This window comes from Aythya ferina (genome assembly GCF_964211825.1).
Source record: "Aythya ferina genome assembly, chromosome: 1".
NCBI classification, from domain to species: Eukaryota; Metazoa; Chordata; class Aves; order Anseriformes; family Anatidae; genus Aythya; species Aythya ferina.
Window position 1 is genome coordinate 183,997,858 of NC_140296.1, and position 27,541 is coordinate 184,025,398.

Genomic DNA, 27,541 nt, shown 5'->3' on the forward strand with positions numbered 1-27,541 from the left:
GCCCCGCCGCCATCTCACGGCGGAGCCGCCCCGCTGCGGGCGGTCCCCGCCACCCCACCCGGCCGCCGCCTCCTCCCCGCCGGGTCCCTCGCGGGGCTCCCCCGCCCCTGGCCGGGCCAAACCCCTCCCCTGGCTGCAGCAAGTGGCCGCGGGAGAAGGGCGGCGGCGGCGCCGCCATCACGGGGAAGGCTCCGGCTTGCCTCCCCGGTCCCCTTTCCTCGCCGTCCCGAGCCCGCCGCCCCCATGCCCAGCAGCGAGGCGGTGCCGCTGGGGCTGGGCGCCTGCCGCAGGTCGGGGGCGCTGGCCGGGATGCTGGCGCTGGTGGCGCGGCTGCTGGAGTGGCTGCGCTCGCTGTTCTGGAAGGAGGAGATGGAGCTCACCCTGGTGGGGCTGCAGTACTCGGGCAAGACCACGCTGCTCACCGTGCTGGCGGTACGCGGCCGCGGCCCGGCGGGGGCTGGGGGTGGGTTGGGGGGCGGCTGGAAGGCGGCAGCGCCCCGGGGCCGGGGGTGGCTGCGGGGCGGAGGAGGGGAACGGGGTCTGGCGGCGTGCCCGGGGCTCGGCCACAGCTTCTTGCCCCCCGCAACAAGTTGGGGGGCTTTGCCCGAGCCGCCCCTCATGGCGTGGGGTGCCCAGGAGCCGGGGTTGTGGGTGGGGGCCGGCAGGAGCCCCGTGGGCCTTTGGTAGCCTGCAGGGTTTTGCCCCGGTTTCATATGTGTGAAATCCTGCAAGGGACAGAAGGCAGATGCCTGCCGTGTCGTGACTGCAAAGTGCCGCCATCGCAAACAGAGCCCCGGCCAAGGCCTGTTGCCCGTCGTTGAAAGTTCGTGTCGGTGTATCGCCAAATAATTAGCGATACATTGTGCTTCCTCCAAGGCCTTAACTTCCCTTTCACTGAATTCTCCCCATCCATCAGCTGCATCAAATATCGTCTCCCGCAATCCCTCGATAGCTCCTTCCAGCATTCAGGTCCGATTCTGCCATTCCCCTCCTCTGGTGACAATGGCCTTGCTGTCTTGTTCGTTTCTGGCACTGACGTCTCCTGTGGTGCTTTCCATTTTGTCACCACACTGAAATAGCCTCCTCCTACCTGTTTGCTGTGCTGCCCACCCATCTGCATTTGGGTACATCCCAAAGCTTTCCTTTCCACCCAAAGCTTTCCTTTCCAACACAGACAAATATACATTAACTGTGATTAGCAGTAATTGGGAAGCTCATCAGTGATACCCTTTTCTCTGAGATGATCCACTGCTGTTAGGTGTATGGCAGCTTCACCTGCTATGATTTAGGAGCTCCCACATGCTCATCAGTCCTCATCCTGAATAGCTCTTAGGTCAAGAATCAGAAGCAGACTGGGAGGGGTAGGGCCTGCAGTGACGGAAACTGAGACAATGTATTGTCTCAATGTAATTTCAAATACACTCGCAAAGGGTATTTGTTTCTTTTCAGATGTGATTGTGGATTAAAGGAAAGAAAGGACACTGTGAATTACTGTGAATGAAGAAGTTTAGGCAGAGAATGATAAAAAGGAATGGGGTAGGGAGAGTGCAGCTAGCAATGAAGATATGCTTTAAGGGATATCAATCAATAAACAGAAAATTTTCTGAAACTTGTCGCTAATTTTTAGGCACTCATGTAGGTCTCCATGCTCTAGTCCACAGGGAGCATTCATGTCCCAACAGCGGGCTTTGCTGGGGAAGGCAGAAAAGGCTTAATAAATGATATTTCCTCGTGGATTGATTTCATAAAGGGAGCAGAGGAGAACACAGCAGTCCAGAGACCTTAGTGCTCTAACAGTAGTGTGCAGTGTTAGATTTAATGTTTGCACACTCATTTGTGCTACACCACCTGTGCAATGATGTCATGCCTCTCTCATGCTAACGTGAATTCGATAGCACTCCTGTTGCTGCAGGCCTGGTTTTGTCAGCATACATCGCTCTTAAGAGTATTCTGCAAGGCATCCCTGTTTTCTGACTCAAGGAGTGAAACAGATGACTGTTTTTGTAGCTTTTGGATCTTTCGATTTGGAGATCACGTGCACTGATAATTGCCAAAGAAGGCTAGTTGGAGAATCTGGGAGTACACAATTTTGCATGAGGCAATGGGTAGTAGTGTACTCTTGATTCCAGTTGATAAGAGGATGGAAAATAGACAGGGAACTCTGTGCGCATTTGCATTTATGTGGCTAGTGTGAGACAAGATGAAAATAGCCATTACAAAACTGGATTCTTAAAATGCAAACTGCAATGGGTTGTATAAACAAATGATAGGAAATAATTATTTTTCTCACTTTAGAATAGTATTCAGTGATCCTCTCATGCAAACACTGAATAAACATGATTTGAGACAGTCTCCTCCCTGTTTGAGCCGTATTTAGTCCTCCATTACCAGTGGAAATCTTGGATAACTTCACTGCATTTTACTATGGATATGCACCATGTGATGAAGTAGAATCTGTCCCATTGTTTTTGATACAGTAAGGAGTAATGACGGTATTCATTGTCAGTTCACTATTCATCAACATTTAAAAAGGACATTACAAACTTCGTAGCACTGGTTATTTTCATTTTTGTCAGGATGTAATCTCTTTTTTACATGAGGTATAACAATAAAATTGTTTGCACATCTTGTATATTGACAAAAATAGGCCATTTGTCATGTAAAACTTCCTTAGCAAGCAAAATTGAAGTTGCTTTTTACTTTATGGTGCTTACAGCACTTGAAACAAAATGCAGTAATTGGAGTTTGAGTTTGTGGACTAATATGAGCAAAAAATTCAGCGTACAAATTTTCTACATTTTGTGGAGAAAATAAAGTATTGTAAACATAACACTTTGTCGCTTGTTCTGTTTAACCATAACTGAAAATTTTTAGGATAATAAAGACCATTAAAGGAGCCATTAATATGTTTCATTCTATCCCCCAAACTATTGGGGGATTATGCTTGCTTTTTGTTTTGATTTTTGTCTTCTAGTTTAGCATATTACTCATGGTGTATAATTCGCTAACAAAATGGGATGCTGACTTTCTATGAGTTTGCCTAAATGATAGCCTCCTGAGCTGGCTGTCTGGTTTTCCAAGCTTTCCTGTGCCTGAATAACAATACTACATTCCCAGCGTACTAGCAAATCAGGCCAGTACCCGCTACAGCAGATTGTTACTGATTGGCTTTGTCTTATGCTATCCAATTAAAAACTTCTGACACTGCTGGGTGTGTGCATCAGTAGGAAACTGCAGGTACATTTGTCTTCCCTGTTTTCCTTGCTGCTGCTGTTGACAAGTCACTGAACCAAGGAAAGAGAAGAAAAAAGAGTCTTCCAGAAACAAAAGATGGGGAAGATGTATAGTACAGAATTTAGCAGTGAGGTTTCCCTAGGTGAAAGTGAACAAGAAATTGATGGATCTTGTTTCTTGCCCAAAGGATCTAATTCCAAGCCCCAAAATCATGCAAGAGGAGCAAATAGCTGTCAAAGGTTATACAGCTTTTTAAGTCTCAAATTTAAAAAAAAATCTTAGTTTGTAAACACAAACAGAGTTGTGGTACAAACTGTATTCTCACGCCGCCACAAACAGTGAAGAAGAGAGTTGCAGAATGCATTTATGTCCTAACTGAAACCAGGACAATACAGAGGCCAGCAACAGCACTAGGGATAGCTGGTGGTGGTGTGCGACTGGAGGCATGTTGCTGCTGTTGTGCACTTGAAGCTCTGATCATCTGCTTCTGGAATGGGAGGGCCCTGCTGGAGTGAGGTCCATATACTCATATTTTCTTTGGGGAGAAACAAACAAATGAAAAAAAAAAAAATCAAGCAGGTCACGTGGCTTGATGAGGGGCATATGGGGCAGATAGAAGATACAGATACCACACTCTTCCTTTCTGGGTGACTGGAAATCCAGGACTACTGCGTGCGTTGCAGAGAGTGCCTGGACCTCTGCATAGAAAGAACTGTTAAGTAACCTGCTTCATATCTTAATGTACCATTCCTGGTGAGGCACAACACTTCACTAATGATGCATTTTGAACAGGAAGAATGAATAATGAATTATCTTCTTAGAAATGAGTTTCGCCTTTTTCCTCAAAAGCTACCTTCTGTAGTTGGGTAGATTTTGTAATGTTCCCATTGTCGTATTGACAAATGCCTGTCTCGTAGAAATACTTCTCTTAACTAAGGAGGTAGAGACAGGCATTCAACACTTTGTTAAGTTTGATGGTGTGCCGAGTTAGTACTTTGAATTTTTCCATCTCAGTGGCATTCGTTTAGTTTCCACAGTGGGTCTTTTCTGCTGTCACCTACTCAGAAGGAAAGGGACTGCATGGAGTTTTCTCCACGTGAGTACTCCTTCACCATTTGTTTTATCTCATGTTAAATTGTTGGTAATAGTGGTGAGAAACTATAGGGAATGACCCAAGTATAGTCAGTTTCATCATATTTTGACAATGCTGCTTTCTGGTTTGCTCAAAGATCAAATGAGGAATTATCTGAAGTCTCGTGGTTTCTGGGATGATCCCTGTCACTGAGGAGAATAAAAGATCATTTAAAGGGACTGAAATGAACGGTTTTCCTTGGCGTGACAATGCATTAATTGAAGTGCTGGCCGATGTTCTTGTAGAAAATTAATGTGGTGTTTTACAGTGTTGTAAAATTAAAATTTTAGATTGCAAATGAGAGATGTATCTGCTGTGTGTGGATTGTTTTATAATGTATGTAACCATTTTTTTTGTATTCTAGTCAGGGCAGTTCACAGAAGATATGATTCCTACAGTAGGATTCAATATGAGGAAAATAACAAAAGGAAACGTTACCATAAAGGTAGGTGTGCATGTTTGCATTAATACAGAATGGATAATTATAAGAGAGTGATTACAATTTGCAATGAAAAGGTTTAGAAATTTTCTTTTAAGGTGATAGAGGACCATTTACCTGTTTTCCTAGTTCAAAAATATTTTTAAAGCATATAACCATATATTTCTGTGTTGCATTGACCTATCTGATTTCATGATATCCATGCCAGGCAGAAAATGGCACTCCGATGGGTTAGAAGAGTCATGAAATTTGGAGATAGTGAGGGAGCCAAGTTGTCTCCTGGAGGTGCCTCTTCCTTCTGTAATCTCTCCCCCTTTCCACAACTCTTAAGTGTAATGTGAAGCAACTTTCCTCCTAAGCTATGCATTTAATCGGAGAGTATAGTTGAGTTCACATCGTGTTAGCTATCCAGAAACAGAACATCTAATCTGAGTCAGTTGTCAGGGCACCATCTCTTAGGCCTATAGAGAGGTATAGATGCCACCAGTTTGGTTGTGATTCATGCCATAAGTGTCAAACTAGAGAGAAATCACTAGCATTAACACCCTCTCTTGTTGCTTGATTATGAAGGAAGCCTGGTTGATTAGTTTAGATCAAATTCATAACTTTCATCTAAAATTAGGTGAAGAGAATGTAGGATTTTTTTCTTTGCCTCGACTTTTCCATTCTTTTCCTTCATTCTCTTTCCTTTCTTGCTTAGTTCTAAATATGTCCTTTTCCCTCTGGATTGGTATGACTCTACCTAGCAAGGATTTTATGAAAACACCCATAATGTGAAAATAAGCAGTTGTTAACTGGCTACCCACTCACTTTAAACAATAAGCAGGTAAAGGGTGGTACAAGGGATAAATGATTTCTGTTGCTTGGGATATGTTCAAGCTGAAGGAAAATAATCATCCAAAATCTAAAATTACTGTAGGGATATAGATACTGTGACTTTCTGTTACTGGTCTTAGTATCTTGGTATGCTTTTTCAAAACCTCATGACTGTAAGGCTTTCAGATGAACATTTTAACTGAGTATCTAATTCTATGATATAAGATTGTAGAATAATTACTAGGTGTCTCTACAACCACATGTATAAGTGCCTAATAAGCCCATCTTCTGAAATCTGTTGAAATGGAAAGTCTAATGTCACCTAATATTTCCTCTCAGCACTCCAAGCCTCTTTCCCATATAACCTCTTGAAATTCACATCAGGTTTGGCTGAATTAAGAACTCTTAACGTTACCAATGATTTGGTCTGATTTTAATTTCCCAGGAAATTTTGGCAGAATACCAAAAATAAATAATAGTAAGTATGTTAAAACTGGGTCTACAGTAAAGACTGGAAAAGCTTAAAGGTAACGTGGAGTAAAATATAAAATGGAATGAAAGTAAATCGAAGGAGAATCATTATTGCCTTGTAAGCTCAGTTTTGCGACTTTGTGGATGATCATTACGGTAAGTATGTGATCAGAGTCTCCTTTGGCAGAGAATCTGATCTTACTTCTATCATAAAACAGGTAAGCAAGAAGACGAAGTAGAATCACAGAAGCAATTTTAATTCAAGCATTTCCTGCAAGATAAACGATTGAAAGAAACCTAAACTTTTTTTTTTCTTCAGTATAGATGGTGTGTTTGTGAGTTAAAAAAAAAACTCGTGATGAGCACTGCAAAGTCAATGCAGAGCAGCCAAACTCATTGAAGTAAAAACCGTGTCATCACAGAACACAAAAACTTCAGTGGAGAATTTTTTTTCCGTAGGGAATCCTTTTCTGTAACTTTGTACAACCAATTTATGTGTGATGGCAGAGATGATGTCCAATTTAATGTTTTAAAATAAATACTGTTGATTATTCCTTTACCATATTTTTACTAAAATATATTGTAGCACAAAAAGCATACACAGCAGGAATTGAAAGAAGGAAACTTCTGAAATTTTGAGAGAAAACCTTCAAAAGATTTTTCATTTTGGTTTCTCCTGTAAGTTGTAAATGGAAGATGTTATTTCATTGTGCTTTTTGTTTTAATTCTTATGAATGCTGTGTTTGAAACTAGTGAAAAAACATATACAGAATTTCATCCATGAAGAAGTTTAACTTCTGGTCTTGGCCCTTTTTCACCTATGTTCACAGTATACACAAGATCATCCAAGCTGTCCGTCATCTCTTGTGGTTCATATCTGTGGCCATCTCTGCTTGTAGTAGTGCTTACACTACAAGTAAGGGAAGGCTGGTAAGGGGGAATCTCAATTTACGGGAACATCTACTTTATTGCAGTAAGAAGGTATACTGACTGATGGACAGCTGTTTCCTCTTTTTCCTTGCTATGGAGTTTCATAGAGTCATAGAATGTTCTGAGTTGGAAGGGACCCATAAGAATTGTCGAGCCCAACTCCTGGCTCCACACAGGATCACTCAAAAATTAAACCATATGTTTTTTCTCCAAACGCTTCTTGAGCTCTGGCAGGCTTGGTGCTGTGACCACTGCCCTGGGGTGCCTGTTCCAGTGCCCGACCACCTCTGGGTGCAGAACCTTTCCCTAACCCCCAGCCTGACCCTCCCCTGTCCCAGCTCCATGCTGTTCCCTCGGGTCCTGTCGCTGTCCCCAGAGAGCAGAGCTCAGCGCCTGCCCCTCCACTCCCCTCGTGAGGGAGCTGCAGGCCGCCATGAGGCCTCCCCTCAGCCTGCTCTGCTCTGGGCTGAGCAAACCCAGGGACCTCAGCCGCTCCTCATATGTTGTCCCCTCTAAACCCATCACTATCTTTGAAGCATTCCTTTGGACACTGTCTAGTGGCCTGTTTATATTTTGACACCCAGAACTGCATGCAGTACTTGAGGTGAGGCTGCACCAGCGCAAAGCAGAGTGGGACAGTCATTTCCCTCAACCAGCTAGCAATGTTGTGCTTGATGCACCCCAGGATATGGGTGGCCCTTTTGGCTTGCCAGGACACACTGTTGACCAATATTCCACTTAGTGTCAACCAGAACCGCAGGTCCCTTTCTGTGGGGCTGCTTTCCAGCCACTTATCCCCCCTGTCTGTATGTATAGTCAGGGTGGAGTCGTCCCACGTGCAACTTCATATTGTTGGTGGCTGCCCAGCACTCTTAATTTGTCAAGATCTCCCTATTAAGATCTCTTAATTTGTCAATAGTTTGCAAGGCCTCCCTACGTTAGAGGGAGTCAGCAGTTCCTTCTAATTTACTATAATCTGCAAAATTAATTAGTATGCATTCTAGTCCTGCATCCAGGTAATTTATGAAAGCATTAAAGAGAACTGGCCCTAAAATGGAGCCCTGTGGAACCCCACCAATGACTGGCCACTAGCCTGATGTAACCCCATTTTTTAATACCCTTTAAGCCCAACATGTCAGCCACTTGTTCACCCATCACATTATGTATTTATCTAGTTGTGTGCTGGACATTTTGTTTAGAAGGATACTGTGAGAAACGGTATGGAAAGCTTTGCTAAATTCCAGAAAGATTATGTCAGATGGCTTCCCTTGGTCAACTAGGTATGTGACCTTATCATAAAAGGAAATTATGTTTGTTAAACATGGCTTTCTCTTTGTGAACTCGTGTTGGCTGTGACCAATGACTATACTGTTTTTCCACTGTCTTTACAGTCATTGTTTTCTCATCAAACATGATCTCCTCTTCCACTGGTGTGCTTCTTTGTGCCTCATCCCATTGCATATACAAAGGCCAAACCATGAACATCTAATTCCTCAAAGTACCTTCTCATACCAATTCAAGAGGAAACAGCAAATGTCTAGGAGTGGATGTCAGTGAATGAAAAAAAGAATAAAATTCTAGTCTTGAATTCTTCTGTTAAATGTCTTAACAGCCATCTCTACTGCTGAGCAAGTGTTGAATTCTGCTCTAGAAGGAACATACCTGAACATAACAGTAGTGTGGCACATTCCTGTTTATCTTCTCTACAAGAGAATGTCTTTTAAATCAAAATCAGAACTGCATATTTTAAAAATTGGCTCCAAATTCTGCTTTCCAAACAGAATTCTTAATGTAGAGTGAGGTGAAATCAACCCCTTTTTCCAAAAAGTCACAAAATAACCTTTTATCACACCTGCTTTTCTGCCTGTGGTAGCACTTCTAAACCTCCCAATGATGTTCCTCACACGGGGGACAAATGAGATTTCCCTTCTGGGAAACCTAAGAGGGAATCAGGTGAGGATGGTGGAGACTAAAGGTCAGATTTTACAGTCAATTTAAGTAGATCATGACAAGAGGCTTTACATTCCACTTTAAGCCTGGCCATGTACCCTAGCACCCCTTTCCTACCACACTAATTATTACATGGGAAAGCAGTAAACAGAACAGCCAATTGATCTAGCTGGATGCAGCCTCTTTAAAAGAAAAGAAAAGAAAAGAAAAAACAACCATACTAGTTTATACGTGGTCAAATTACTGAAGTAATGTGGTTCCCCAAACAATTGAATGATTGGTGGTGCCACCCCAATGTAGGAAAGCAGGGTACAGGCACATGCATTTTGAGGGCAGCTTAGACAGATCGACTTAGTTGCAAGATTGCATATTTACAGCTTTGAATGTGGACAGGAAGAAAGCAGTCCTTCCACTTCTAAGAAAAAATGTGTTTTCCTTAAGTTAAAATTAAGCTTTTCATCCTTCTACCCTGATAGCTACAAACTTTTAAGTACAGCTAACGCAGCATGTGGCTCTGGGGCTACCAGAATTATGTGCTCAGTATGCACACATAGGCTGACTGTGGGTTTGGAAAAATGTGGCAATATTTTTTTAAATAAAAGTTTAATGCTATGTTGTTAGGATTTACAAACTGTGAATAGTTTTAAGCTTTTCTAATCCTCATGATTAATTCATTTTTCATATTAGTTATGAAAGAGAATTTATGAAGTCAATAGCCACCAGTACCAGAGCAGTTGGATTGATGCAGTAATGGTATAGATTTTCTCCTCAAAGATTCTACATATTATGCAAAAATGAACATGTGCACTAGCTGGGATAGTAACTCAAGATAGTGCATTTAGAACATCAACGGTACTGCCTTGCAGGTGTATATGAATCCTAAGGCCATCCCATGCATTCTTGGCTTCTTAAAAGTCAGTGGTAGATGTGTAGGAGAACTAAACCAGTGACATAATTCTGATTAGTACTGTGTTACGAAGCAGCAGGCTCACAAGCCAAAGCTGTTTGCATCTGTTCAAGTAGTCAAACTGTCTTTTCACTTATTAGGAGTGAATAAGTCTAATAAGTCTAAGTAGCCAAACCCCTGTCTGTGGCAACAGTCCTGCAACCATCTGTTAATTTGCCAGATTGGCTGTGCTGCCCAATTTATCCGGGAGAGGATACTCTCTATTTTATTTATTCCTAAATATCCAGTTTATATAATTCTCATTGCATCTGCCTTGCCACAAGACTGATGAAAGAAGTCTGTGGATGCCACAGTCAATAAAAAAGTTACCTCATTCCACGATAAATAATCATAAGAGATTATGGATAGGATAAATAATCTATAAGAGTGTGAATTGCCTTTCAGTTCTCCTGTTTTATGTCTTTTGACTAGAAACAATAAGCCATGATTTAATATTTATGTATAGAAAACAGGACAGTTGGAGTGCTGTACTGGTACTGCTACCGAATTGTCAGACATGGAAGAAAAGGAGAAAGCGGTTGATGGTTCATTCAACTAGACAAACAAAAGTATTTTACAAGTAAACAGAGTCCTCAAAATAAAAAGTGTGTTTTGAATTAGGATGGTTCAAATAGGCAAGGAAAGTTTGTAGTGGAACTGTTTACAAAGATGATATCAACGTCAGCTTCATGCAGGGACGAGGTGTGTGGGTTTCTGTGTAAAAATGCCTTGTTCTGCACTTTGTTCTCAAAAACCATGTTATATGAAAAGTTTTACAGTCTATTTGGTAAGAATAAGCGGATAATACTAACATTATTAGTAAGTTTACTAGATTTGAAAACAGCACTAAGTTTGGAAACCAATATGCATGGAAAATAACGTATCCCAACAAATTCTAGTGGTCTCTCTGCTACAGCAGTGTATAGTGAAAATAAGCATTTGGGGGGAATATGGCTGATACATAGATGCTTATTTCCTTGAAAGCCTGTCAAGAAATATTTAAAAGTCAATATCCCCGCATTTAAATAAACTGTTAAAATCTTACCATCTATTTGCTAGATAAAGTTTCCAAAATTACTTTACTGTGAGAAGAGATGACATTGTTTGATGATAAGCTGATTGGAGAATGCTGAGAGGGATGCCTCTTGCTCATCCTTCAATGAACTATTTGCAGCATAGTTAGCGAGGAATTTGAGTGGAATTTTATTTAACCTTTCACAACAAAGCAGGTTATTTTTCTCAAGCATAGAAATAGTATGATAGCCAGCTATCAGCTGCTATTAGAATTCTTGGATAAAGCATTATTTTACTAAACCTGTAAAGTCCTTCAAGCATGTCAGGAGCAATTTTCATATTAAGCAGAAAGGTCCTGCATCTAACCTTTTTCGAAGGTCTAAGGGGACACTGTGTGACAGAATAAATTAAACTTAATATAAGAATGAGGCTGAGGAGCTATCTGGGTCAAAAAGTCATTGAGGGAAAAAATGCTATTCTAGAAGGCTAAGATTGATCACTTGAGGGAAAGAAAGCTACAAAGCCAACAAGTAGGTGATACTAATCCTTCATCTGTTTTTTGCCATATTTTCAGTCAGGCCACTAAGAAGGAAATACTATGCTAGCGCAACATCATCGTCTGGTTTCCTGGGTACAGTTCTATCTCTAGATTCCATACAATTCCAGAAGACAGCAAAAACTAAGGACCCTGCAGTCTACTTTCTTAGTATTTTGGCAGTCTTTTCCAGAAGTCAGCGGATTTATTCTCATATTTAGTAATTCTGTAATCCTAGAGTGTAAAAGTATGGCCACTGACATACCTGTGTATAATAGTATTTATCTGAACCATGCTGAAAGAAAAACACTGATTTAAGCAGGTCTAAAGAGTAGAAGAGTGCCAGTTTCATTTGGTCTTTAATGTGGCTTGTGTGGTTGAGCGTGATCGGAATTGTAAAGCTGTTAGCTGTAACCGTGTATTATCAAACTTCAGCTTATCAATTTCATAAATTCAGTGTATCAGTGTATTTCATAAAACCTGTCACCTACAATTACCAAAAAGCAGGTGAGGAAAAGAGAAAAGATTTTACCACACCATTTGGAATCCAAGCAAGAGGCTTTATAGATTTTGTGGCTGCGATTGAGGTATTAAATTACAGGATGATTTCCAGCATCAAAATACCTGATGTACTGCAATTTAGGGATCTCTTAAAAGTATTTTGATGAAGTTCATAATGAAATTAATAGCTATCACTTTTTTTTTTTTTTTTTTCCTAACAAAATTTCCATGACAGAAGTAATTTGCGGGTTTAATTCCAAAGAAGTTTTGTCATTTGCTAAGTAATTTGATTTTGTGGGATTGCTCTATTTCTGGATTAGCTCAGTATCAGTTGTACTTCTGGTTTTGTGAGATTTATTGTTCAATAAGCTAGAGAGTAGCTAAAACATTTCTTTTGACATACCAAATTTTGAGAGCCTCGGAAGGTGTGCATCATTAGTTGTTGCTTTAGAGGATTGTGAAGCTCCAACTCATAAACCTTTGATTCTCATAGTGGTTGTCTTAGAATAATCTCAGATATGAAAAAGAGGTAAAGCAACACAAGAAATGTGTACACACAGGCAAAAGAGCAACTTCTTTTCCTTGCTGTTTCACTTTGTTTTAAGCTTACCGTCTTAAAATCCCGCCACCAGCCAATTTCTGCAACCCCACTGACTATTTGCAGGCTGGAGAGAACTGGAGCTGCAGAGGTTGGGCTGCAGCCACTCCAGCTGTCACCACTAGAGGCCAGCGTCCTTCCATGGGAGCTGCAGCCTGGGCAAGTGCAGGCAAATGAGCTGGAGGGCAAAGCCAAGCTTCTCGCTTCTTGCTGTTTGCTTGAATACAACTGAGAAGGAGGAGGAGAATCCCAGCTCTGTGTGTTCCTCTCCAGCTTCTTTCATTGCTGCATTCCTTCCTCCTCTAAACAGCACTGTTTCCATGTTTCCAAACATCCACAGAGAAACATACTCTTCTTGCTTTTTAATGCTTCATCCTACTATTCAGCAACAATAAAAAATATCTTACCTGCTAAGTCACCCCATCAGGAAGTCCAGTTGCTGGTGATGTATCCTGGAGTCTGTTTAATGTCTTCATTAGGGATCTGGATGATGGGACAGAGTTTGCAGATGCTGCCAAACTGAGCAGAGTGGTAGATTCACCAGGTGGTGGGTTCGTCATTCAGAGAGATCTCAACAGACAGGAACTTCATGTGGTTCAACAAGGGGAAACACCAAGTCTGTACCTGGAGAGGAACAGCCCCAGGCACCAGTATGTGTGGGGGGCCACCAAGCTGGTCTTGATTTTTTAAATTTGACATATTTTCTATAGACTGGTGGTTAAAACCAGTACAGGAGCCTCACTGGCTCTGAGGATAGGGCAGTAAATATTCCCAAAGTTGTACATAAATTGCTTCTGCTACAACATGCTGGTTTAAGATCTGCAGCACTGAAGACAGTTCATACTAAGTGAACTGCTCAAGAGCTTTTCTTCCTCTGTCTCCCCCTGGTTATCTATTTTGTATCAGTGCATTTGGTTCCCTCTGTCCGAATATGGCATTTTGAACTTGTGCTTGTTAAATTTCAGCACTTTTATTTCAGACAGTCCCTCTAATCGGTCCAGATAATTTAGGATTCTGATCTTCTCTTCGTATCCCTTCCCAGCTTGAAGTTATCTGCAACTTATTTAAACGTATGTCCTATTCGAACATCCTGCTGGGACACCAGGGGACCATAAATGTTGCCTCTGATTAGCTCTCTCCTCAGCAGCTTTGTCTCATTGATAAATGCCAAGAATCTGTCAGGATTGCTCAGACCTGAGAAGTAGAGGGCAAGAGGGGACACGTGAGGAGAGTGCCAGGCAGCTGCTCTGGGGGTTAAATCTGACATGGGAGAATGTCCTTTGGTTGTCTGTCTAACAATATTGGAGTATGTTTTCCCAGCATACAGACTGTTGTGCATCCCACTAGCTTCTGCTGTTGAGCAAATACTCATTTTGCTTTCATGGTTACATGTTCTTCAAGGACAAGCAAAATTACTAATCACTACAGGAGCTATTGATCAGCCCTTCTGAGCTAGCAATGTCCTTGCCTCTGGTCTCCTTGCTGTCAGTCTTCCAAATGCAAGTTCTCCTTACAGCTTACAACTGCTATGTGCCAACCTTCACCAGAATCTCTTGGATTTTGATGTCTGGATACATGATCATGTGAAAAGTGTATGCAAAGGATTGCACATGATCACCCAACTTCGGGGCTTTCTTCTTGAGAGAAGACACAATATTGAGGCTAGGAGGGATTGGCTCCTTGGATTTAGGGGTATGTTACATCCTGGTTAAGGATCTTATCTCTAAATCTGGGCTCCCTGGTGCTATCCTGCCCTCAGACACAGCGCAGATGTAAGCAGTACTAGAATCAGAAAATGGTTGCTGGGAACAGACTTTGCTTTTGTGTCTTGCTTATAATCCTTTTCAGGAGTTGAAGTTGCTCAGCCATTTTGTGTTGCAAATATAAGTTTGTTTCCAGTTCTTCAGTGAAAGTATTATGATTAATTTAAATAATTATAAACTGTGTGAAATGTTCACATAGTATTTTTTTTCTGCCCAACGTGACTAAAATAAAATATTAATTGTAAAAATGTTTCAGATCTTCAGGGCTTTTTTCTGGGGGGGGCTTTATCACCAGTCAGGGGTGTCAACAGGGTTCTTTGACAGAGCAAGACTGATTTCAAGGAATACAGTGTTTGGGGAAGTATTGCTTGCAGAAAATGTAGCCACATGGCTTTTTTATTTAAAAGTTTAAGGTTGTTTGTGTAACTCTTTGTATTCTTCCCACTTATTAGATGAGAAAGGTTAACGTTACTGGAGGAAGAATACAGTGTAGAGGAGGTGACTATTCAGGGTTTGTCTCCCTTAGCCCTAGCCAGGTAATAAGGTGGAAGCCAGCCTGAGCCAGTTGTTTAAACTCAGAGGAAAGCAGTGGGTGCTTTGCAAGAATGGCTCAACTGACAGGGGAGATAGGTAAGACAGATGCCATCATTTTCTGCTTTAGGTGCCCTCAGGGCTCCCTCTGTAATCCCAGGAAGATGCTATTAACTTGGGTTAGATGCCTACATTTTAGGTGGCTGAAGTTGCAGGAAATAAATCCAGTGCTTTCCGGTTGCTCCTTGTCCTTTCACATTGCGTTGTCTTTGAATGCTGTGTGCTTGCTGTGTATGTGTGAGCTCTTAAGTCACGTGTCAATATACATGGATGTGTCTGTGTACAACATGTTGTCAGGTGTTGCTGGTGCTACCTTATTCTGCCCAAATATTTTTCTGTGTTTAGAATCCTGTAACCTATTTGTTCGGGTTAGGTTTTTTGGCTGATGCTGTCTGAGTACGTCCAACTAGAAAGATACATTTCTGCATTCAGGTGCTTGTAGAGTCAGTTTCAGCTTGCAAATTAAGATGCTTGAATGTAAACAGCTTTCTGCCTGCCTGAGGGTTAAGCTCCTTTAATAGTGAGAGGAGCTCTAGTCGGTACCGACAACCCCAGGGCATAGTGCTGTCATCCTAAAGAAGACATTGCTTTGGGTCAGCTGAACAGCTGTCAGACCAGAGTGAGATCTTGGGTACTGAGCCCATGCATCGACATACAAACACAAATGTGTCATGGTACACATCTCTATCAGAAGATAAATCCCATCCAACATGTCTGAAAAACAAAAGCCCTGAAAAACTGTCATCTAGAAAATACTACTTCTCCCTTCCTACAACTTTCTCATTAACTGTCAAACCCTCCCACAATAAAAGCTAATTAAAAGAAGCACAACTAGAGTGTTAATGAGGCTTGCTGTCCCTGAAAGCTTTTGCAAACCTTTGAACGTATGCCACAACTGCATTTTTGCTCAGCTGGCATGATACACCTCTGCAAAAGGAAAAGGTTTGTTCCTTAAACATAGCTGGTGGCTGCAGTCTTAGGAGGGAGCCTTATAGCCATATGAAGTATGGAAGCTGAACGAGACATACCCAGAGAGATTCTTGTTTGAGAAGAATTTGACTGAACAGGTAAGCATAAGCACTATGGTAAATGATGATTCCAACGTGCAGGGATTAATCTCGTTTACAAAATAAAACATTGCATTACGGTATGGGAGCACAGATCTGCAAGCATGGTAAGAATTACTATTCCACAGGAGTAGACAGAAACAGATAAAATAGCGATTTATAAAATGCGGTAGGACTAAGGTGTGTGTGCCTCTGAGATTTAGCCTAAACAGCAACTCCTTGAGATTTTGATCTTCTCTGAGGCAATAGCACTGGATATCAAATAAACTCTTTCTCTGCTTTGTTCGGTCATTCTGTAGGTATTGTCTGATTCTTAACATCAGCTGGTCTAAGGATAAAGCTACCTATTAAATATTGTGAAAATTAGATTCCTGAGGGCCCAACAAAAGCCACAGGAGCAATTTGAAATCCGGTCTCTTAAAAATCATGTAGACAAAATTAACTTTTTTTTTTACAGCTTACTTGATATTCTGTTAAGATCTAGTCTCCCACCTCTCCAAGTTCACACACAGAATATTTTACGTGTGTATTAAATGCTGGGGTACAAAATAAGTGATGTACAAAACACGCAGGGCTCATGCATGAAAACATCTGTGATGCTAACACATCTCCCCTTTCCTTCTTGGGTGCCCCTTATTGTTATACAATTCTCTATTTGGTCATTTACAATGAAAATGGTTTGAGGCAGAGATTTGTGTTTGGAATAAAGTAGCTAACACTGTTAGTGGCTATTCAGTATAGTAAAGACTATTAGGAAGTTAGTACTTGGACTATTTTAATTTCATAAGCAAGGAGGAGAGGGATTTTTTATCAGTTTATTTTCTTTCCTTACTTAACATAATTATAACTTAATATATTGATATAAAATGGATTCCAAAGTGCTATTAGAAACACCTAATCTCTCATGTGTCCTTCGTGTTGTACTTTAATGAATAGCTGTAAGCCTTATTAGGGAAACTGACTGGAAATGACTTATCTTCCCATTGCTTCAAGGTGACTCTTTCTCCTAATGAGAAAGTGCAATTTAATACAGTATAGATGCAATATATTATCAAACAAGGACAAACCCAGGATTTTGCTATCTAGAGCTTATTTTGTGATTAGTCCAGGCCACATCATCTTGTAGATTTTTCTGGCTACCAGGAATAATGGCTATCAGCCTTCAAAAATCTCATCCTACTACTGGCCTGCCCTGTCCTCTTTCCCCCTTCTTTCCTCTCTGATCTACAAAGAAAATAATACGGTTTCCTTCTCCAGACACACAGATGTGCACCAGATGGCTACTGATAGTTTCAAGGTCCTGATGAGTTATTGGAATAATTAGTGTTGGTGTGAGATTTGTCATCTAACTATAATATTGAACTGTGTAGTCGTCTTTTTCATGCTTTAAAATAAAAGGTGTATTTTATTAAGACTTCTGAAACAGCACCTCAAATGTCAGTGAAGATAATAATTGATACCCAGTTCATGTTCAGAATTTCACTCAACTCTCTTTAATGTGTAAAATTCTTAATCTTATAAAGGGGATCAAAGGCAATCTACATTTAAGTAGTATACTAATTTTATGCTAGGAGAAATGGTAAGATATCGATCATGGAATTATTTTAATGGTGATTTGGGGAATATTTCTTTCCAAAATATGAACCTAAGGTGCTGAAAATGATGGAGAAATGCATACATATTTATGTATGATTTATGGACTGTGGAATAAAAAAATACAGCCCATGTTAGTTGAAAAAGTCCTTATCCCAAGGGTATATTAAGTCTGTTTTGTGCAAGTCTTTACACCCAACAGCAGCTTTAATATGTTGGTATTCAGGAAATATAAATATGAAAACAACTCTTAAGAAAACTGAGAAGGCGTAATTTTTTGCTTCTGTGCATGCTACTTCCAAATTCAGTTTGTGCTGTAATGGATATGCCTCCTAGTTTAGGTGTATTGAGTATACTGCTCTGATAGTTAAATAGGATTAAATAAGGAATTTTTGCCCTTGACATAGAAACAAATCCAATCCTTTTATTTTTTGGTAGCCATCAATGTTTTAAAGAGTGTGTCACTTGTACACAACTGTCTTTGGATGTAGCTGCAACAGCTGCATCATCATACAGCCCTTGTCTGTGTGATTTAGATCCTTTTCCTGTTTTTTTTTTTTGGATCTTGGAAATAGTTCTGAAGCTGTTTATTCTCATCCACCAAAAATACTGATTTTTTTTTTTTTTTTTTGCAAGCACAGCAGAATAAGTTCTTCCTTTACAGAAAAATGATGGGGTAGCCCTTTGATGATAAGGAATTCAGTGGGATTGTCCAGCACTAATAGCATGTGTATGCATTTGCAGAATTGGAGTTTATAAAATCCCAAGAAGAATTTAAGCTTCCCTTCCTTAGGGATGAATCACTTCAGCCCTACCTTATACTACTGTTTCCTTTTTGGTTCTAATCAGCAAAACCATGTATTTTAAAGCACATGTAATAAACAAATGGGAAAGCTGTGGAGGTAGTGGAGTTCCCTAGCATATATAGACCTTTACATGGATTCATTCTACTCTCTGACCAAGTGTTTTATCAGTATCCTTTGTTACACAGAAGGCTTGATGTATTCTTGTCTCTGGTCTCCCTAGCCCCATAAAAAATGCTACTCCATAACTGTTTGCATTCAAATAAGCTATTCTCTGTGGGTTTTAGACTGTGCATTTGCAGAATTCACTTGCCTATATGAGTTACATTTCTCTTGCAGTTAGAGGGAAAGGGTAGAGGTGTCCAAGTGAGCATTTGGAGCTGTTGCGGTCACAGGACTGACTTGCCTGTTGACCAAAATGGGCTGAGAAGACCAGTCTCTGAGGACAGTTACTTTAAGAACTGCCTAAATGTAGGCAGTATAAATACAACCTGCATGCTGCTATAAGAGTTCTTTTGTTAAGTTGTCTGCTGTTAGAGCTGTGTAGTTAAAGTTTGGGGTTGGTGTGTGTTTACCTTTTCCAGGTATGGGACATTGGAGGGCAACCAAGGTTTCGAAGCATGTGGGAACGCTATTGCAGAGGAGTCAATGCAGTTGTGTAAGTTTTCTTGTGTATGCCTATATAAAACATAACTTAAAATACATATTATTAATATAGATATGCTTTTCCTCTTTTCCATCTCACTTACCCCTTTCTTAATGATGCTACTTTTCTTTTATGGCCAAATGCTTAGCTGAACTTGGTGATAATACAAAAACAAAGAGTAAGCATAAGATATGCAGCAGTGTTCTTTTCAGAACCTGATTGCTGTAGCAGCAGAAAGCAGAATTCAAGAAAAAACTACTTGGATTGTAACAGTGAGGTACTTAACTTACCATATTAAAATGTCTTGTTTTGACTTCACTGGCATCTGGATGTAAGGTATTACATTATGCAGCTGGCAGAAAATTGTTTCCTATGCTTGCAATATTCTTGTTGTTTCCTAGCACTATATATAGATACAATTATATTTAATAGTGTCCATTCTTTCCATCCATTTGCCTATTACTCTTCAATATCTTGATGACGTTGGATTTTCCTACTGCAAAAAATCCTTCCACTAGAAACAGTTGCTTCTAGAAGAGTCTTTAATAGGATGCTTAGATCTGTCAAACCATTCAGTAAGAGGAACCAGCACAATATAAGGAATGTTTTTTTTACGTCCCACATTCCAGTTATATCAGCAATTGCATTTTCCAGGCCATTTTTCCCCACAGCCCATATTTAATTCTGTGTCTTCCTGTGTTAGTAAATGTAAGGTTTATACAGTTTAGGAGAGGTTCAATGCTGTTGTCAATGTGAACACATTTGTCACATTTCAGAAGTTTTAATGCAACTTTATGTAGTGGACAATATCATAACTATTTTCCTATTGCAGTTACATGGTGGATGCAGCAGACTTAGAAAAAGTAGAAGCTTCAAAGAATGAGCTACACAGTTTGATAGATAAGCCACAATTGCATGGAATTCCAGTAAGTATTTTGATTTTGCTGGTTCTTACCTGAATGTAGACTGTGTAGTCTTAAATCCTCGTGAATGGATTCTCTTGGACTCTTGAAAATACTAGTGTAAGTGTAATGCAGCTTTAATGCACCAAACTATCTTAAAAAAAAGTAACATTTTTCACACGACTCAGCATCTTATCAGTGCTGCAGTGTGTTTGTACATTTTCTAGTCTAAAGGTCAGAACAGATTTGGAACAAATTCATTTTCACATGTGGCATTATCAGATAATAATTATTTCCAGCCAGTCCCCTTGTTGGCTGGGTATAAACCACTGACCTAGATATGTTTGTGGCAGTATCTTAAGACTTCTGAGATTTGTCTTACTGAAGGTTAGCAGATGCTAATAGTAAGTAGGCACCTCTGCTTCCAGAGGTTGTGGAGGAACTTGACTTTTTCTCTTGACTTCTTTTTCTTTGTAGCTTTTTCAAATTTAAAATCATACAAAAATACTTTGGTTCTCAAGGTGTCAAAGAATAGTATGTCCTGCTGAAATTCTAGTCAGGAATTACAAAGTTGGGGACTAATGTTAAGTTAAATGTAATCTGCCATTTGAGACCTGGTATGAGTCAATCTGATAAGTGTTGATCTTTGATGCTGGCATCACCAAATGAGTTTTTATCTTTGATCATAAGAACAAGTAATGCTACATAAAAATCAGGGAGAAGTTATGGATGACTTTATGGATCATGTTTGGCCCATTTATGTGAGCAAGTATTTGGATACTCAGCCAGTGAAAATGCTTGAAGTCAGCTGCAGATGAGTAGACAGAAAGTCAACAGAGTCCCCATCAAATCACTGTGAAAATAAAATGAGGCAAATGCAATCACTGATTCTCCATCCTTATTATAAGTTTTGCTATTATTATTGCATTTTTATATGTTAATTACATATTGAACAAATCCTATGGAAATGTACTGTCAGACCAGTCATGGGCAGTGACATTGTCTTTCTATTTTACTATCTGCACATTCTGATTTACTTCTCACTGCCCCTTCCTTGACAGGGTAGGTCTCTAATATCTTCAGAAGTATTTAATTAAGCTTCTTTGCTTTTATATGGTATTATACCATATTTCATTTGCCCAGCCTGACCATCACAGTAATTTTCAAGGTGCAGTAATGAATTTTTACTTATTTTTATTTGATAGGTAGTAGCTAGTTTGAACTTCCTTCAATTTATTTTATTTAGACTTTGGCGCTATAGATTTTAAGGTACCTTTTTTAATCTGAGAGTGCAAGTAATGAGTTTTTTTGTGTTCCAATTGCATGGAAAATAATGGAACAATCCTGACTTTGACTTGGAGTTGGAACGCATCTGGAAAACAATAATGCAACCATGATTAGAAAAGCCTTTGTTGCTTACTTTATCTTAGAATGTGATCAAACCATTCATCTGACCTTAATTTATACTTGAGGTCTTAAGTATTGTGTATTGTATAGGAAATTTATGTCCCAGCAACTCTTGAGTAGATTTACTGCATTTCTCAGACTTAATTCTTAATGGCTGCCCTCTGATTTTTTAACCATGGTTGCTCAAAGTGGGGAGGGAAAGGAATCAGTCATTTAGCTGCTGTTTGTGTGGGTTGTAGTTTGGGTGCCTTGGTTCACCTACATTAAGCAGGGAAGCAGAACTGTGGAGAGAATCGTGGTCTTGAAGACCCAGCTTGTTCTCCTGGGGCCTTACTTCTGATGAACAACAGCCTGGCCCTGTGGATTGAATTACCATTGGTGGCTTGAGTGCACTGGTGCATGCTCCCTTACAAGTTTAGTTTCATGCTAATGGGATGCACATAGGGAACTTCTGATACTGATATACTCAGAGACAATTAGACAGGTTCAGTTTTCAAAGGGTGTGTACCCAGCACCAGACCCTGACTGGAAGGGGCATTACCAGGCTGCTCACACAAACATTGGTCGTTTTGAATATGTCAGTTACTGCATTCTGAATACTTGTTTGTGAGATCCAAAATAATGCCAGCAGGTGGCTAAAGACAAAAATAAACTTCTACTGCCCCTGGATTAACATAAATATGAATTATTTCTTTCAGGTGTTAGTCCTTGGAAATAAAAGAGACCTCCCAGGTGCACTGGATGAAAAGCAGTTAATTGAGAAATTGTAAGTATCTGGGCTGTGTAGAAAGCTGAAATGCTGCGAAATGCGGTATGTAAGAGAAAGTCATTGGTAGTCTATGGCAATAGCTGTCTATAACAGATTCTATTTTACATTCTCAGATGCTCCACTTTGAGTTCTGCTGGAAGTTGAAGTAGCAATCTAGGCTGATAACTGACTGCAGGAGATTTGAACTTCTCTTGATTATTATTTCGGTTGTGTAAAGTTGTTCCAGATAATCCTGTTTTCCCATCACTGAAGATAAAACTGGTAGATAGTAATAGGCTCACTTACACTTCTCTGAGTACTTTGTAGTGGCAGTTTAGTGCTTGAATGGCGTTACAACAGAACCTTTTAAACTATTGTCTGTAAATCTAAGCAATTTGGATATTTTTGGCATGTATCCAAAAGCATATATTTATGTATAACTGAAACTAACTTAAACTGTTGCATTATAAGGGTAATTTTAAATGAAATACACAATTTTGTAAAAATGGGTGGTATAGCAATAACTTTGCAGAACAGGTTTCTGTATCTCAGATCACATCATTTTAATCAGTAGGAAGTGAAGTGAAGCTTGTAGTGTAGAAGGATGGTCCAAAGGCCAAGCAACTAAACTGAGGTTTAGGAATCACAGAATCACATAAAGGTTGGAAGGGACCTCTGGAAATCATCTGATCCAAGCCCTCTGCTTAAGCAAGCAGGGCCACCTAGTGCCTGTTATCCAGGATCACGTCCAGATGGCTTTTGAGTTATCTCCAAGGAGGGAGACTATGCAGCCTCTCTGGGCAACCTGCTCCAGTGCTCAGTTACTCTTACAGCAAAACCGTGTTTCCTGATGTTCACACAGAACCTCTTGTGCTTCAGTTTGTGCCCATTGACTTGTACTGTCACTAGGCACCACTTCATATTATTTATAGCTTCCCTTCAGATATTTGTACACATTGGTAAGATACCCCCTTGAGCCTTGTCTTCAGGGTGAATGGCCAATGCTCTCTCAGCCTTTCCTCACAGGAGAGATGCTCCAGTCCCTAAATCATCTTCATGGCCATTTGTTGGACCTTCTCCTATATGTCTGTGTCTCTCTTGTACCGGGGAGCCTGGAACTGGACACAGTACTCCAGGTTTGGCCTCACCAGGGCTGAGTAGAGGAAAGGGATCACCTTCCCTGACCTGCTGGCAACACTCCTAATACAGCGTATGATACCATTGGCCTTCTTTGTGGCAAGGGCGCACTGCTGGCTCTTGTCCAACTTGGTGTCCATCAGGTCTCCCAAGTCTTTTCTGCAAAGCTTGACTTCCCTTCTCAGTGCTTCTACTTCCCATCTGTTCTAGGAGCATCATCTGTTTCTTGCATGTTTCTATGACTTGTGTGAGGATAAACAAATGAAAAATAGCAAAGTGTTCAAAAATGCTGAGGCGGAATAAGGAAATTCTTGCAACGAAACAAGTAAATTAAGAAGCCGCGTCTTCCTAACTGTAGAAGTATCCTTTCAAGTAGGAATTGTATCTGGTATCTTTGTGTATGATATAATAAGCTTGTTGAATATTAATGCTGAATACTGTTGTTTGACTGCAAGATTTAATAGATCTAAAAACACTGAATTCTAATTTAAGAGAGTAAAAGGTGAATGCTAAGACAAAGTCCTGTTATTCAGTTGCCAGTACAGAATTTTATTGTCAGCTTATGGATTTCTGCTTTTTTGTTATTCACTATTATATTGACTTAGTGAGAAATTCGAATGTTTGAAATGACTTTATAACCTTAAAATCTTTAATTTAAAAAGCCTTTTTCATGTCATAGCGTATTTTAAAAATGAGTATCTGAGGATAGAATTTAACTCACTGAATAAAAAGCAGGAAATATGTAATTTAATGGCAATTTCTTCTGTCAGTTTTTGTGAAGTTATAACACCATGTAATGTTTTTTTTTGTTGTTGCTCTGTAGAAACCTTTCAGCTATTCAAGACAGAGAAATCTGTTGCTATTCTATTTCCTGTAAAGAGAAGGATAACATCGGTAAGCTTCCTTTTCTTATGGGATCATCAGTGTATACTTTGGATCAGATGTTTTAAAACATTAATGAGATTTGAATATCTAGCTCCATCATATAACTGAAAATCTCAAATTACTTTGAAAGATTTTGCTTCAAATAGTATTCCTTCAATAGAATTGCTTTTAATACAGAATTATGTATAATTTAAAAATCACTTCTAGAGTGACTTCAGTTCCACAAGAAGTTATAAAATTAGTTTGGCAGGGGCCTTGGAAAAGTGTGTCTAAAAATGAGACTACCCGAATCCTTCACAAAAAAACATGTTACTTTTGCAAAAAAAATAGTAACTGGGTATGAAGGCCTTCCAGTTATTAGGTGACGTTTAATAAATTTTGATAAGCGTTCCTATTCGTGATTTTACTTTGTAATCAGGTCTTACATGCATGTCACTAGTGCTTTTGTCCTACTGGAGACACCCTGAATATATCCAAAATCTGTGAGGACTTGTAAACAATGCCTCATGAAGTTGTCTCCCATTTAGCCTTTTCTTTTTGCCCATCTCTCTCTTTCTTTTTTTTTTTTTTTTCCCTCCATTTCCCTGTCTCTTTCCTCTCTCATGCTCTCCCCTTCCCTTCCCTGGGTACCCCATTGAGAAAGCTGAGCTCCTCAGAGCCCTTGAGGTGAGCAGGAGGGAAGGTGGGCCAAGCCAGTGCTGCCAGCAGGGTGAAGCAGTGGTGCCAGCAGCAGCACGTGGCTGGGGACATGCTGCCTCTGTGCCACCCTTCTTCCTCGCACACTGCTAAGACAGGTGGTGCTGGTTGGGAGGGATGCAGCCTGGGTAGATATTTATAGCTGCTTCTTGAGGAAACCAGGCTTGTCAGTAGAGTTATGCAGCTCCGTAGGGCTCAGCTGAGTGAGAGACAGTGGGAGTGGAAATGGGAGGAAAGCCAGTTTCTCCCAGGAGCAGGGAAAATTTTCATCACAGGCAGGGAGAAACAGGTAGTGGAGGTAGTGAGGAGACTGCTATGACACCTGGGCTTCAGAGAGTTGGGAAGATTTCAACTGTGTGCTTGTTAGAAACTTGTTTGGCGGTGTCAGGCAGGACACTCATATATTCTCTTGGAAATGGTGTACAGGGTTTGGGTAAGTTTGTTTGAAGGGGACCAGATCTAGTTTTGCTGCAGCTTGGCATGCAGCCATTGTTTCTGAGTAAAGGAAGGACACGGAATGCACTGATAGACTTAGGGATATAAAGACTGAGGAAGACTGCATAGCCAGACTATCTGTATAAGTGAGGGGCAGATTGAGGTGGACACAGGCCTGACCTAGCACTGAAATGGAGAAAGTAGAATACATGGAAAGAAGTTTGAAGACTGCTGGTGAAGGACTCCGGAAGCTGGTTGGCTTCAGAAATTGCATGGCTCTGTAAGTAAGAACTGGTTTGTTCAAAACTCAGATATATTCCCCAACAACATAAGTACCATCTTAGCTGTCAGGTTTTCTAAATGTGGTGTTTGATCCTCATCAGACCAGCAAGGCTGCAGTGGAGGATGTCAAAGTGGTATTGTAATTAGACAGTGTAACAATCAGCATCATTTCTGGAAGGATCCTGGAGAAAGTAGGTTTTAATCCTAGCTCATCTCTATGAATGTCCGGGAGTAAAAAAGCATGCAGTAAAACGTGTGCTAGAATTTGCAAATTAGAAAATAATGAAAAGCAGCACTGATATAGAGCAGTGTAGATCACCTACTTGTGGTAGTATTGAGAGTAGACATGAAAAGTACTCAAGTCCTGGTTGAGAATCAGTCAAGTATCTTCCAGAGTAACACTGTGCTTAGAAAGGCTGACCTGGTTCCTGAATATGTGCACGAAGGAATAACAAATGGGTCTAGATAGTGTGTGTTGTGTGTTTAGAACTGTGTGAGCATTATGGGAGCACCGTGTTCGTTCCTGTGCCATATTCTGAAGAACACCTGGAGAAACTGAAAGCAAGAGCAAGAACCTGGGGAGATCAAAGGACTGGCAAATATCGATGATGAAAAAACTGTAATGAAAATATATTTAGCTTATTAAAGTGATGAAACTACTAGGCTGTTAAGGAGAAGAGTGGGAGCTGTCCTCTTTGTCTGCATTTTTGATTGATGTCAATGCAGTTGAACGAGAGAGTCATTTTTCAGTGCAAACTGCAACCTAACTAACGGGTATCATCAAGGGGCGTAGGTGTAAGGCTGCCAGCTTCTGGGTCCTGAGAGACTGTGGAAGATAAGGATATAGTTACTAGCTTTGGATACTGTGGGATGCTGTTGTCTGCAATCTCCGTGCCTAAGCTGGTCTGCCAGGATATTCCTGGAGTGATGTCTTGAACTTTGCACAGATGCGACAACAAATTTAAATTTGAGGGCTACAGTTGTTGCTGCCCCCTGACACTCTTCCTTCTTCCCTGACAGATGTTACTGCCTTGAGGCAAAAGCATCTAATCTGCTCATGAATCAGGTTGTAAACTGCTGCAGTTTTCAGCCCAGTGCATGAGGTTGTGTCAGGAGGGGGACCAATTTCAGCTATCAAATTCTGATCCACTGTTCCGTGTCTTTCAGAGACCTTGGACTCCTACAATCTACCTAAATGGCTTCTTAATGTCTTGTCAGATGCTTGCCCTTCTCTTTTCTTCTGGTCGTGTATTTCTGCCTTTGTTCTCACAATGCATTTCATTCCAGTCTGGATTTTACAGTACATTTTATGGTCATCTTAAATCTTTGCTTTTCCAATAGTTCTTCATCTGTGGTTTAGAGAACTTGATGTCAGTCATCATATTTCAGGAGTGTAAAATGCACATAACTTAGAAACAAACAAAAAGCAACAGAAAACAGAACCCTGGAGTCTTAAGTGCTGAATTTTTAATTAGGTGTGAGTGAAGATCTGTGGTTTCTGGATGTTGTTTGTTTGTTTTTATTTCTATTAACCTGCTGGTGCTCTGTTGTCCCTTTACACTCTGCAAACAGGCTGTTGAGTTTTTCATTTTGTTTTATCTGTCCTGGCAGACATAACATTGCAATGGCTTATTCAGCACTCCAAATCAAGACACTGTTGAAGAAAACTTGCTGAAGATAACTCTTCTTTCCCAATCACTCTGACTCCTATCAGCTACATACAACTGAAGAGATGAAGAATGCAACTGCATACTACCAGGACTCACTTTGATCATATTTGTTAACAGAAATAAAACTGAATTTAGCTTGTCTCTCCATTTTGGTTCTTTTTTTTTTTTTTTTTTTTTTTTTAAATCCAGATATTTGTCTGCCTAGATGAAATTCCTGAACGCCTTAATACAAGACTGAAAGAAATCAGTACTTTTTTGGGCTGTAATGTTTGAGTTTATGCATGTGAATTGTCAAATACTTAGTATTTTTTTCTAATTTGAAACTGAATAAACTGCACAGTGGAAACATA

General features: G+C 40.3%; 1 protein-coding gene across 1 annotated transcript; it reads left to right on the forward strand.

Annotated features, from left to right (window-relative positions):
• The first annotated feature begins 81 nt into the window (after nucleotides 1-81).
• On the forward strand, nucleotides 82-27,541 carry LOC311444658 (ADP-ribosylation factor-like protein 8B). The gene is made up of 7 exons (XM_084535945.1): nucleotides 82-432; nucleotides 4,731-4,811; nucleotides 18,968-19,041; nucleotides 19,862-19,955; nucleotides 22,037-22,104; nucleotides 24,047-24,117; nucleotides 27,133-27,541. Exons 1-7 carry the CDS (start codon nucleotides 244-246, stop codon nucleotides 27,180-27,182), a joined length of 627 nt encoding a protein of 208 aa, XP_084392071.1. The 5' UTR covers nucleotides 82-243; the 3' UTR covers nucleotides 27,183-27,541.

Excerpts from the sequence above, each read along its gene's own strand:
- LOC311444658 (XM_084535945.1), top strand. The coding sequence starts at position 244 with ATGCCCAGCAGCGAGGCGGTGCCGCTGGGGCTGGGCGCCTGCCGCAGG. Across the intron at positions 4,812-18,967 it reads AAGGAAACGTTACCATAAAG|GTATGGGACATTGGAGGGCA; the intron begins GTAGGTGTGCAT and ends TACCTTTTCCAG. Across the intron at positions 22,105-24,046 it reads AAGCAGTTAATTGAGAAATT|AAACCTTTCAGCTATTCAAG; the intron begins GTAAGTATCTGG and ends GTTGCTCTGTAG.